At 42.0% G+C, this 13,334-nt stretch overlaps 2 protein-coding genes across 2 annotated transcripts in view; one reads left to right on the top strand and one right to left on the bottom strand.

Moving 5' to 3' along the window:
• Window positions 1–3,856, bottom strand: part of LOC134635491 (carcinoembryonic antigen-related cell adhesion molecule 6-like) — a 30,146-nt gene extending 26,290 nt beyond the window's left edge. The window contains exons 1-4 of the mRNA XM_065471779.1: window positions 3,681–3,856; window positions 1,317–1,643; window positions 518–796; window positions 66–332 (exon numbers count right to left, since the gene is read on the bottom strand). Coding sequence (XP_065327851.1) covers window positions 66–332; window positions 518–796; window positions 1,317–1,578 — 808 coding nt within the window. The 5' untranslated portion in view covers window positions 1,579–1,643; window positions 3,681–3,856. The remainder of the gene's footprint in view (window positions 1–65; window positions 333–517; window positions 797–1,316; window positions 1,644–3,680) is intronic.
• Window positions 3,857–8,255: 4,399 nt separating this feature from the next.
• On the top strand, window positions 8,256–13,334 carry LOC134635490 (carcinoembryonic antigen-related cell adhesion molecule 1-like). The gene is made up of 6 exons (XM_063484870.1): window positions 8,256–8,268; window positions 10,126–10,452; window positions 10,980–11,258; window positions 11,531–11,797; window positions 12,399–12,630; window positions 13,205–13,334. The coding sequence occupies exons 1-6, from the start codon at window positions 8,256–8,258 to the stop codon at window positions 13,332–13,334; spliced, it is 1,248 nt and encodes a 415-aa protein (XP_063340940.1).

Here is a 13,334-nt window from a genome sequence, read left to right as displayed (position 1 = left end):
GATTTGAGAAATATGAATTTGAATCATAAAATTTTAAATAATAAATTATTTAAAAACAGACTTACCCAGCACAGTGATGGCTGAAGGCTGAGATGTTTGAGATCTCAGAGTTTTGCTGTTAAAGGCCTGACAGCTGTAGTTTCCACTCTGATTCATCTGAACGTTCATCAGTCTGAGATCTGATCCAGTATCAAGCAGCTGATCTCCATTCAGAAACCACTTGAACTGGGCAGGAGGTCTGGATCCAACTGAGCAGTTGAGGCTGATTTCTGACCCTACAGCAAAGTATTCTTGTGATGGAGATAATATCAAATTTATATTTTCTGGACCATCTAAATGTAGAGGGAACAGAGACAATTTATATTAACCATATGAAAAATGTAAAGGTATATTACATTCAGTTTTTCTTGTGTACTTGTAAAATTATTTCACACAACTACATTACTCCACATCATGTCACCAGAAAAAAACTCTGATGCAGACGTTTTCAGACTGAGCATTTTCTTTAGTAACTCACAGCTGATGGAGAGGTTTACTGGATCACTGGTACCAAAACTGACAGGATTGGACACATTACACCTGAATGGTCCCTGGTCAAAGCGGGTCACATTGATTATAGTCAGACTGGAGCCTCCATCAGTGAGCTGAACTCTGTCACTTGCTGTAACCTCAGAGCTGCCGTTCAACCAGAGGAAAGAGGTGGGAGATCCAGAGGCCGAGCAGGACAGAGAGACAGAATTATTGAACTCAACCAAGTCTGTGCTGCTGGCAGTTACCAACACATTGGAGACTTTCTCTGTGAAAAAAAACAAAATAGTTTTATTGTTGGCATCAACAATAGAAAATAAGCATTAAAGTGAGTAAAATCCGACTCCAGCTAAACCATGTCAAGACAAGGAGTATATACTATTGAAACCAACCTAAAAAGACAGAATAGCAATAATAAAATTATCATTAAAACCTTTAAAGAAGTACTGTCAAAACCTTGAAATACTTTCATTCTCATAATTTACAATATCTACTAGCTTTAAGTGACTATTCTGAACAGAGTAAATAAGACAAATTGAGTCCTCAGACCATTCTTTACAATATGCTGGTCAATACTACATTTAAATAAGCCATTCAGTTTCTTACAGCCACTTTGTAAAGTTTGTAATATCACAATCTGAATAATATCACAAATTATTGCAAGAATGCAGAACAAAACGTAATAAAATGTACTAATAATTACAGGTATTTTTGCACGTTTAATATAATGCAAAGTTGTTTAAATATTGCAGAAAAAATTACACTGTTGGATTTCAAGATCTGCTCACCGTGTATCTCCAAAGTTGTATGTCCAACATGGTTTGTGGCATCAGCTTGTGTAATGCTAACACGGTATTCTCCAGTGTCATCGAGAGTGAGACTCCTGAGCTGCAGAGACCCAGTAGATGGGAAGAAGGTGATCCTAACGTCATAGCCTGGTCCAGTATTGTTTGCTAAGTTAGTTGAGGTTATTATATTCTTAGAGATATTTAACTTCCAGTCCACAGTTAGAAACGGTGTTTCTGTTGGAGTCAGTGTTGTGGTGAACATCACCTTTTCTCCTACAGCTGCATTCAGTGGACCATCAGGCAACACACCAGCTCCTTCAGTGAAAACTGCAGGAGACAAATAGAGAATTACATAAAACATATGTCAGTCAAACAAATAAAACAATTGTGGAATATATGCAATGAAATACGGCAAAGCTGCGGAGTTCACCTTATTTTCATTAGAGGTTGAGCTTTTCCAAATAATACCGCACATATTTCTGATCGAGTTTCAGGAACTCACTCAGTAAATGCGTGGTTATTAAACCAGCTGTTGCTTTCAGTGAATTGCTGCTGCTCTAAGTCTTTGGCAAACAGCCAAAGGAAAATATAACCTTTTGTAAAGAGACCATAAGTTCTACTGAACATCATAATTTTTGAGACTTACCTGCAAATGCCACTAAGACAATAAGAAGCTGTAGTAACAAAGCCATTAATTAAATATCTGTGAAGAGTGCAGCTAGGAATGTTCAACTATCAAACTGACCACGAGTCTACTGACTCAATATGGTAAATGAAACTCTACTTAACCCTTTAAACCCTATAGTATAAACAAGATGCAGTGTCAGTTTCACATGCAAGTAGAGTCATAAACTTTTTTATAAGCTGATCCACTAGAAAACTTGCACAATGCCTCCCTCATGTGGTGTAACTGTGTTAGTGCAAGATATAAACATTTTGAAGTTAATATAAAGATGTTGACATCGAGTCACAGGATGTTTTTCCGAGTAATACAATTACTGTATGTGATCAGCACTTAATAACGGCCCAGCAGACTGTTACTGTTGTTCGCAGAATCCCAGACGAGCCATCAGGCTTTTCTGAAACGCTTATCCAACTAAGAGTCACACACAGAGGTTTTTCCTATCCCACCTGTCGCAGGGTAAGAGGCTCAAAAGTGTAATAATCTAAGTTGTGATATGTCAGAGAAACAAAAACAAGACACTATCACAGAAGACAAGATCAGAAACCTTATTTCACGACTGACACTTTTAAGACCTTGTACATGAGCAGAAGGATTTTAAATTGTATTCTGGATTTAACAGGGAGCCAGTGAAAGGAAGCCAATATAGGTGAAATATGCCCTCTCTTTCCTAGTCCCTGTTGGTACTCTCACTGCAGCATTTTGGATAAACTGAACGTTGTTCTGGGAGTTCTGAGGACATCTTGACAATAACAAGTTACACTAGTTCAGACTAGAAGTAATAAATAAAAATTCTAAATAAAAATACAAAGCTTCCTCCGGCTGCATCAGCTACAGAGGCCAGGCTAGCTATGGAGTTTTCAAGGGTGCAGAGCTGGGTATCCAATTCAGTGATTCTGGCCTCCAGACTCTAAACATTTATTACAAGTATAGTCATGACTAAAGGGGTTTGAGGAGTAACTAAACATCTGACACACTGAGCAAGAAAGTACAGGAGGGACTGGTGAAGAGGCCATTGTATTAGTGTGTTGAGCTAACCTGAGCAAGCTAATCCCTAAAGACACAGTGAATGAATACTGTGAATATAATTAGCAGATGAATCAACAGAGTCTGCTTTTGTTAAAGGATGTGAAGATTACACTATGAAACAAAATGTTATGGAAAAGTTTTTAATTAAATTGGCTACACAGATAAATGAAAGTAGAGGTCACCCCACCGCTTTGTATGCAAGAGACAATGGGGAGGGAGGAACGTGGTCACGGCACTTGAGGTTTACTGCTCCAGATTACGTGCAGAGAGTTGGTCATTCCTTGAGAAGTGTGTGTTAATGATCAAAGTAAGTATGTGATGTGTGCCTGCTTAGCTTAGCACCCGTTAGCTGCACAGGCAGCTAATGGGTGCTAAGCTAGGCTAACTCTAAAGTGTACTGTGTTAGTTCTCTCAGTCAGTCTATCCGTGAGGCGTGGGTAATATGGCCTATAGTATTAAAGGGAATGTTAGTTTATTTCCAACCTGTGTTTATGTTGATGTACTCACCCACTTGCTGCACATAATGTCATCTTTGTATATACTCATTCACTGTATATTGTCAGGGTTTCTGGGTCGTTGACCCAGTATTCTTAGTTCATGTTCAGTCCTCTTCCCGTTTATCATTAGTTCATTATGTTCAGCTGTGTACTCACCAGTCTCTAATCTCTCATCACTCAGCCTGTGTATTTATGTTCCTCAGTTCAACCAGTCCGGTGTCGTGTCATTGATGTTCCTGTGATGTTGTTCCTGTGGCGTGTTCAGTTCAGTAAGCCAGCTAGTTTACCAGTCCATTAAGTTCAGCCAGCCATCCTGTCATCTGTTCACTCCATTTCCAATAAACCTCCTCATTCTGCACCAAGAGTCCTGCGTGTGGGTCATGTCCTCCTCGCCTCCGCACACGACCCGTGACAGAATGACACGACCAGCTTTTGACCCAGCGGACTCGGACCTTTTTGAGCGGCAGGAGGCAGCGCTCTCCATTTGGACGGAGAAGCTCAAGGAGAAACAGCGGCTCTTCGCGGAGCAAGAGCACGTCTTCGAGGGAACTCGCCTGGCTCTGGGCGGGCCTCGGAGACGCCGCGTTCCCCCACCTGCTGCCTCACCTGCACCGGAGCATTCGCCGCGGAGAGTGGACGTTTCACGCCGCGCTGCGGCCGCTCCTCTCTCGCCTCTCCGCTCCTCGCTCACACACCCGCCGCCTCATTCGCCGAACCTCCAACCTCGCCATGGCACAGCGGCTACGCCTCCCACCTCGGTTCAACAGAGGCTACCGCGCCAGAGGCTTCGTTGTTTACCCCGGCCGCTTCCTCTTCACGGGGGAAGCGGCGCACACGCCGCCAGAAAATGGACTATTTCCCGCGATTCCCGGTGGTGAGTTCCAGTGACTGTTTTCCACCCTCATTCGATTCCTCATTCAAAACCACCGATGAACCCATCTCTGATTCATGGGATGTTTCCCTCCTGGAGGATTCTGTGGACTGGGAAGATTTTTTCTGTTCTGCTCCCCCAAAGACTGTAAATAGTGATGGCAGAAAGACCAGAATAAAACCGGATAGACCAGTCAGTATCACTCACCCAGTCGTTATTTCCACACCCATCACTCAGCCATTTCATACCAGCACGGTGACCCAGACTCGGCCTTCCTCTTCAGCCGTTTCACCTCCTCCGATGACTAGGGCCCAGCCTACACCCACACCTGTGCCAGCTCCCAGGACGAGGGCAGCTGCGACCCAGTCTACCTCCACACCCGCTCCTGTTTCTCGGGTGGGGGTGACTGTTGTCCAGCCACCTCCCGTGCCTGTCCCAGCGCCCAGGCTGAGGGCAGCTAGAACCCAGCCTGACTTCCCTAGAGGCTTGGAAGAGCTAACCGGTCCACCTGCTACTTCACCTCCTCATCCACCTCCTGATCCAGCCTTTCACGCCCTCGCACTATCCCTGGTTAGGCTAGCTGAGGTGTCCCCTGCTCAGGCACCAGCTTTACTAGCCCAGGCTGCAGCTTTATCACCTTCAGTAATTCAGTCATTAGCTCAGCCGCTAGCCTCACCAACCTCTGCTCATCCATTAGCCTCACCTGCTGTTCGGCCCCCACTCCGTTCGGCCGCCCCGTCCGGCCCCCACTCCAGTCGGCCCAGTCGCTCGGCCGCCCCGTCCGGCCCCCACTCCAGTCGGCCCAGTCGCTCGGCCGCCCCGTCCGGCCCCCGGCCCAGTCGGCCCGGCCGCCCCGTCCGGCCCCCGGCCCAGTCGGCCCGGCCGCCCCGTCCGGCCCCCGGCCCAGTCGGCCCGGCCGCCCCGTCCGGCCCCCACTCCAGTCGGCCCGGCCGCCCCGTCCGGCCCTCAGCCAGAGGCCTCCGCGCCCGCTTCGCCTGGTCCTGCGGCCGCCCAAGCCACGTTCTGGACGTCAACGTCGGCGCCGTCTTCCTCGCGGCCGCCCACCGGAACTGTTTCAGCTCAGCCACTGGCCACGTGGGCGCCGCCTGAACTGTTTTTGTTTTGGGCTCCGTCCCTCTGTCCTGGGCCCCCTCCGCCCTCCCTGTTCTGGTTTTTCGTTCTTTTGGCCGTCAGGTGCCGGCCTTTGAGGGGGGGGGTACTGTCAGGGTTTCTGGGTCGTTGACCCAGTATTCTTAGTTCATGTTGACTGTTTATCTTCTGTCTGTTTCACTTCCTGTTTTATTGTGTTAGCCTTGGTCCATGTGCTTTATGTTCAGTCCTCTTCCCGTTTATCATTAGTTCATTATGTTCAGCTGTGTACTCACCAGTCTCTAATCTCTCATCACTCAGCCTGTGTATTTATGTTCCTCAGTTCAACCAGTCCGGTGTCGTGTCATTGATGTTCCTGTGATGTTGTTCCTGTGGCGTGTTCAGTTCAGTAAGCCAGCTAGTTTACCAGTCCATTAAGTTCAGCCAGCCATCCTGTCATCTGTTCACTCCATTTCCAATAAACCTCCTCATTCTGCACCAAGAGTCCTGCGTGCGGGTCATCTCCTCGCCTCCGCACACGACCCGTGACATATATAAAGTTGTCTCTCTTTTTCGCACAGTCGAGGAGCGTATCAGTTCACATTTCACTGAGTGTTATTTCTGTATAACTATGCACGTGACAAATAAAGAATCTTGAAGAGTTTCACAAAATCCTTTTATTACCCATTGAGATCAGCACACTGCAGTCCTATTCTAAAGGCTGATCTGAGGACTATTCCTCACTAGGGCTGCCACGATTAGTCGACTAGTCACGATTACGTCGACTATCAAAATCGTCGACTAATTTAATAGTCGACACATCGTTTGAAGCTTTGTAAGATCCCAAAAGACGCAGGAATAAGTAGTAGGATTTAAGAGTGTAATAACTGACTAAAACAGAAGATGGCAGCACTGCATGTACAAGGATGCCAGCTGCCGTTAAACCCCGAAGAAGAAGCTGTGTCCCAGAATTCATAGCGCGGCCCTGCTCAGTTTCCAACAATGGCGGCAGCTAGTTAGTTTTAATATTACTCTTATTATTCTTTCTGGGTCACAAAATAAACGTTTAACATATTTTCAGGCGAGAATGTAACTGTGTAAACCTCAAATATCTGCTCAGTTTATCAAGACACCACATATTTTCAAAAGCGCCCTGACGTTTTCGGAGACGTCTGTTACCCACCAGCTCGATAGCTAGCCGGGGTTCAAGGCTCACTAGAGCCGGTGAGAACACTGGACTCCCGGCAAATCGTTTTCAAACCAACCACCGTCTTTCGCTACTCAGGTTAAACATGATATATAAGTCACTTAGACAACTTAAAAATGTTATTGTTTCGCTTTTTTCAGTATTTTATTTGTTCCTGAGTAAATCGGTTTGGCTGAGATTAAAGTTATAGTTTTTACACAGCTGAATAAACGTCAAGCAGACAACTGATTATCAGAAGTGTGAGATGCTCGAGAATATACTCCGGTGTCCTGTTATATTTTAAATAGCAAGGAGCAGACGTCTGCATTTATTAAACTCCACTGAAACAATCTGCAAATTTCATTTAAATTCAATAAACTATCATCTTGTCTTTATTTTTAGTTAGCACATACCTTAAACACTTAAATCTTTAAGCTAATGATAGTTATATGAGAGCAGATGCATGCTGGTGCAATAAGCTGTACGTTGTACGTCCAATGGATGCAGGATCTGATTAGTCGACTAATCGCAAAAATAATTGGTGACTAGACATCGACTATCAAAATAATCGTTTGTGGCAGCCCTATTCCTCACACACCTTTATAGAGTAAGGGGGGGTGTTGCCCTTTGGCAGCCCTCCTCAGTAGTCTTCCACTACTCTCGCTGCGCTTCACCCTGGGGTGACCCTCCCCCAGGCTTGTACCTGTGGCTTTCTGTCCTGGGGGTGGGGGTTGGCTGTTCTGCAACCCAGTTCTTTGTTCCAATTCCAGGAATCTCCTCTATTTGTATTATTTCACCCATTAATTGCCATATTGCAATATTACATGCAATCCCAAACTATAGTCTCTTTAACTCTAATGTATATTCATTAATCTATTGTTCTCAACAAGAGGCATAGCATGAAATGGACACAATGGACCGGCGTGTCTATTGTATTTTTTGCCATAATATTGGTTGATCTTCACCACCAACAGCGTCTAGACTCTGTCTTGAATTCTATCACTACTGGGATTCTGTTCTGCCATGATGGGTCATTGGAGACTTAATTGGCAAATAGATTTCATTCTTGAAAATTCTGTCTGACAATAAATCATGTTGAATTCTTCCAAGTGACACCTCCATATTGGATTGCTGTTACAGTACAGAAGAAAACAACAAACATTTGATAGAAAGCTGTGTTAATGATTAACAAGTTCTGGAAGTTTCAGAATAACAATGTTACTTCCTTATGACACTATATACTGAATGAACATTCATGTACTGGTATCAGCAAAGGAAAAGGCAAAGAGTGAAGGACTGCTTTAGAAATGGAAACATTTTCTGATATACTTCTGATATACTTCTTCATTTTCGGTTCCATCTCAGGTGAGCTTTCAGTGCTCGATGAAGCAGAAAAAACTCTGTCTGCTCATATTACTTTAAAGTTTTACTTCCTAATTTTTACTTTTAATATGTCCTCAAATAATTTGTTTGAATAACATTATATTGCAGTCTTTGATATATCTGTTGAATACTTCTAGTTCATGTTTAACTATGTGTAACCTGAATATTGCACACAGGAATACGTTTTTCCTGATCAGATAACATGGATCAGTTTGGTAAGAAGTCAGTTTGTAGACTGATGGTATACTTAAACTCTGAGCCACAATCCTTATAAAAACTTCAATTCAATTTAATTCAATTCAGTTCAATTTTATTTATACAGTGCCATATTTAGAACAACAGTAGCCTCAAGACGCTTTATATTGTAAGGTAAACCAATTGCTGGTTTACCTTATGGTTTATCTTTAAGCAAGCACCTTGGCGACAGTGGGAAGGAAGAAACCTCCAGCAGAACCAAGCTTAGAGAGGGGCGGCAAAGGAAGACAGGATAAAAGACATGCTGTGGAAGAGAGCCAGAGATTAATAACCAGTAATGATTCAGTGCAGAGAGGTCTATTAACACATAGTCAGTGAGAAAGGTGACTGAAGCAGAAATACTCAATGCATCATAGGAATCCCCTAGAAGCCTGCACCTATTGCAGCATAACTAAGGGAGGATTCTGGATAACCTGATCCAGCCCGAACTATATGCTTTAGCAAAAAGGAAAGTTTTAAGCCTATGATCTTAAAAGTAAAGATAGTGTCTGTCTCCCAAATCCCTTCTATGGAAGCTGGTTCCATAGAAGAGGGGCCTGAAAGCTAAAGGCTCTCCCTCCCATTCTACTTTTAAATACTCTATAGAGTATTTAAAAAAAACAACAACCCATGGCTAGCCTGGGCTCTGTAGCTGATGCAGCCGGAGGAAGCTTTGTATTTTTATTTAGAATTTTTATTTATTATTTCTAGTCTGAACTAGTGTAACTTGTTATTGTCAAGATGTCCTCAGAACTCCCAGAACAACGTTCAGTTTATCCAAAATGCTGCAGTGAGAGTACCAACAGGGACTAGGAAAGAGAGGGCATATTTCACCTATATTGGCTTCCTTTCACTGGCTCCCTGTTAAATCCAGAATACAATTTAAAATCCTTCTGCTCATGTACAAGGTCTTAAAAGTGTCAGTCGTGAAATAAGGTTTCTGATCTTGTCTTCTGTGATAGTGTCTTGTTTTTGTTTCTCTGACATATCACAACTTAGATTATTACACTTTTGAGCCTCTTACCCTGCGACAGGTGGGATAGGAAAAACCTCTGTGTGTGACTCTTAGTTGGATAAGCGTTTCAGAAAAGCCTGATGGCTTGTCTGGGATTCTGCGAACAACAGTAACAGTCTGCTGGGCCGTTATTAAGTGCTGATCACATACAGTAATTGTATTACTCGGAAAAACATCCTGTGACTCGATGTCAACATCTTTATATTAACTTCAAAATGTTTATATCTTGCACTAACACAGTTACACCACATGAGGGAGGCATTGTGCAAGTTTTCTAGTGGATCAGCTTATAAAAAAGTTTATGACTCTACTTGCATGTGAAACTGACACTGCATCTTGTTAATACTATAGGGTTTAAAGGGTTAAGTAGAGTTTCATTTACCATATTGAGTCAGTAGGTTCGTGGTCAGTTTGATAGTTGAACATTCCTAGCTGCACTCTTCACAGATATTTAATTAATGGCTTTGTTACTACAGCTTCTTATTGTCTTAGTGGCATTTGCAGGTAAGTCTCAAAAATTATGATGTTCAGTAGAACTTATGGTCTCTTTACAAAAGGTTATATTTTCCTTTGGATGTTTGCCAAAGACTTAGAGCAGCAGCAATTCACTGAAAGCAACAGCTGGTTTAATAACCACGCATTTACTGAGTGAGTTCCTGAAACTCGATCAGAAATATGTGCGGTATTATTTGGAAAAGCTCAACCTCTAATGAAAATAAGGTGAACTCCGCAGCTTTGCCGTATTTCATTGCATATATTCCACAATTGTTTTATTTGTTTGACTAACATATGTTTTATGTACTTTTCAATTTGTCTCCTGCAGTTTTCACTGAAGGAGCTGGTGTGTTGCCTGATGGTCCACTGAATGCAGCTGTAGGAGAAAAGGTGATGTTCACCACAACACTGACTCCAACAGAAACACCGTTTCTAACTGTGGACTGGAAGTTAAATATCTCTAAGAATATAATAACCTCAACTAACTTAGCAAACAATACTGGACCAGGCTATGACGTTAGGATCACCTTCTTCCCATCTACTGGGTCTCTGCAGCTCAGGAGTCTCACTCTCGATGACACTGGAGAATACCGTGTTAGCATTACACAAGCTGATGTCACAAACCATGTTGGACATACAACTTTGGAGATACACGGTGAGCAGATCTTGAAATCCAACAGTGTAATTTTTTCTGCAATATTTAAACAAGTTTACATTATATTAAACGTGCAAAAATACCTGTAATTATTAGTACATTGTCTTTATGTTTTGTTCTGCATTCTTGCAATAATTTGTGATATTATTCAGACTGTGATATTACAAACTTTACAAAGTGGCTGTAAGAAACTGAATGGCTTATTTAAATGTAGTATTGACCAGCATATTATAAAGAATGGTCTGAGGACTCAATTTGTCTTATTTACTCTGTTCAGAATAGTCACTTAAAGGCAGTAGATATTTAAATTATGAGAATGAAAGTATTTCAAGGCTTTGATTGGTACAGTACTTCTTTAAATGTTTTAATGATAAATGTATTTTTGCTTATTTCTTCTTTTTAGGTTGTTTATATAATATACAATCCTTGTCATGACATGGTTTAGCTAGAATTGGATTTCAATCATTTTAATGCTTACTTTCTATTGTTGATGCCAACAATGAAACTATTTTGTTTTTCTTTCACAGAGAAAGTCTCCAATGTGTTGGTAACTTCCAGCAGCACAGACTTGGTTGAGTTCAGTGGTTCTGTCTCTCTGTCCTGCTCTGCCTCTGGATCTCCCACCTCTTTCCTCTGGTTGAACGGCAGCTCTGAGGTTACAGCAAGTGACAGAGTTCAGCTCACTGATGGAGGCTCCAGTCTGACTATAATCATTGTGACCCGCTTTGACCAGGGACCATTCAGGTGTAATGTGTCTAATCCTGTCAGTACTGGTACCAGTGATCCAGTAAACCTCTCCATCAGCTGTGAGTTACTAAACTAAATGCTCAGTAATTTATCTGAAAACATCTGCACACAAACATCATAGATGTTAGTGTGATATCATTTAAGATTTCTGAATATTAGATGTGTCTGATAAGCAAACAAAAAGATGGATGGATAAGGTTATTTTTCTGGTAACATAATCTGGAGTCATGTAGTTGTGTTAAACAATTTCCTTTAACCAAGGAAAACTGAATGCAATATACTTATACATTTTTTATACAATAAAAATTTTCTCTGTTCCCTCTACATTTAGATGGTCCAGAAAATGTAAATTTGATATTATCTCCATCACAAGAATACTTTGCTGTAGGGTCAGACATCAGCCTCACCTGTTCAGTTGGATCCAGACCTCCTGCCCAGTTTAACTGGTTTCTGAATGGAGATCAGCTGCCTGACACTGGATCAGAGCTCAGACTGATGAATGTTCAGATGAGTCAGAGTGGAAACTACAGCTGTCAGGCCTTTAACAACAAAACTCTGAGATCTCAAACATCTCAGCTTTCAACCATCACTGTACTGGGTAAGTCTGATTTACTGTTAAAAATGTATGATTTATGCATTCTCTGCGAATACTTTGCTCAGATAATACTTTCATATATTTAAAAAAACATTTGTGGAGGAAAAATGAAAGGAGAAAAGGCTTTTAACTTCTGATATTTTTTCTCATGCAGAAGAGATAAATAGCTCGTAGGAAAAGAAGCTCAGGTAGAACGAAGGATTTACAACACAAACAAAATATATTGAGCTATACGCGAGTAGCCTAACATTACAACATTTTGTGTAAGCCACCAAAAACGTTATAAAGTCTTTAGTTCATTTCTGACGTGTCAGAGCATTGCAAGTCATCATTGCTACAACATAGTTAAGCCAAAGAACCATATCATCAGGATGTAACATTAAAGAGTAATAATATTTAGCAATACTCAGCTTTACATGTTTTGACACAGGATCACACAGTCTTGTTCAGTCTTGTCAGCATCACCAGCAAGCAAATAAACCTGTCTTTCATCTGTTAGTTTCTAACCCTTATGTGCATTTTCTTTATTAAAAATCTATCTCTTGGCAAACAGAAAAATTATCAGGTGCTTCAATCTTGCTTAAATCTTCAACAAACCTGCCAGCTGAGGGGACCTCTGTCAGCTTAATCTGTGAGGCTTCTGGCTCAGTCTTTACCAGAAACTGGATGAAGGATGGCTCCAAACTGACCCTGACTGACAACATGACCCTTTCTGACAATAACAGAGTTTTGACTTTTAACATTTTGAAGAAGAAAGACCAAGGAGAATATTTTTGTAATATCAGCAACCCCGTCAACAGTGATGGAGCGACATATGTTCTGATTGTTAACTGTAGGTAACATGCTGTTCAGTTTACACTGTTCACACGTATGGTCATACAATACTGAACTACAATATTGGCACCACTGACAACATATTTAATCAAGCAATGTATTTTTTTTAAATGCAATGAATACATTTATTGTTTGTATTACTTTACTATGTAGATGGACCAGAAAATGTTCAAATTGGAGCTCCAAAAAAGATCCATATCAATATCAAAGACACCTTAAATTTGACCTCTATCCAGCTGTTCATGTTCATTCATTTTCAATGTGGCTGTAGCTCAGGTAGCAGAGCAGGTCAGCCACTAATCAGAAGGTTGGTGGTTCGATCCCAGGATCTCCAGTGAGTCCTGGGTCTTGACCCAGGCCTCCACCAGTAGGACAAGCCCAAAACCTTTTTCCTACGAGGCATCCTATTCAAATGCTCATTTCTTTTAATGCTTATTTCTGCTGCTTGTATCATTGAGGGTGTCCTAAAATGTACACCGTACAAGAGTTTGTGATCATAGACAAGGATAGAAAGGCTGAATGAATGGTAAATCATCACCTTCCCTTTCACTCTCAGCTCTCTCTTCACCCCTGCAGACCATACAGTGTCCACATCTCTGTGGATGCTGCGTGGATTCAGTCTCAGATTCAAGATTCAGATTTGGAGATGCTGATTCTCATTCATACTAAGCTACGAATAGCTCCAGTGCAAGATGGAGGTCAATAG

This window comes from Pelmatolapia mariae, linkage group LG10_11 (genome assembly GCF_036321145.2).
Source record: "Pelmatolapia mariae isolate MD_Pm_ZW linkage group LG10_11, Pm_UMD_F_2, whole genome shotgun sequence".
Lineage (NCBI taxonomy): Eukaryota > Metazoa > Chordata > Actinopteri > Cichliformes > Cichlidae > Pelmatolapia > Pelmatolapia mariae.
This window is presented reverse-complemented; position numbering and strand designations above follow the sequence as displayed.

Coding starts and splice junctions, on each gene's coding strand:
- LOC134635490 (XM_063484870.1), top strand. Junction 10,453..10,979: donor TACAACTTTGGAGATACACG/GTGAGCAGATCT, acceptor TTTCTTTCACAG/AGAAAGTCTCCAATGTGTTG. Junction 12,631..13,204: donor GTTCTGATTGTTAACTGTAG/GTAACATGCTGT, acceptor TCACCCCTGCAG/ACCATACAGTGTCCACATCT.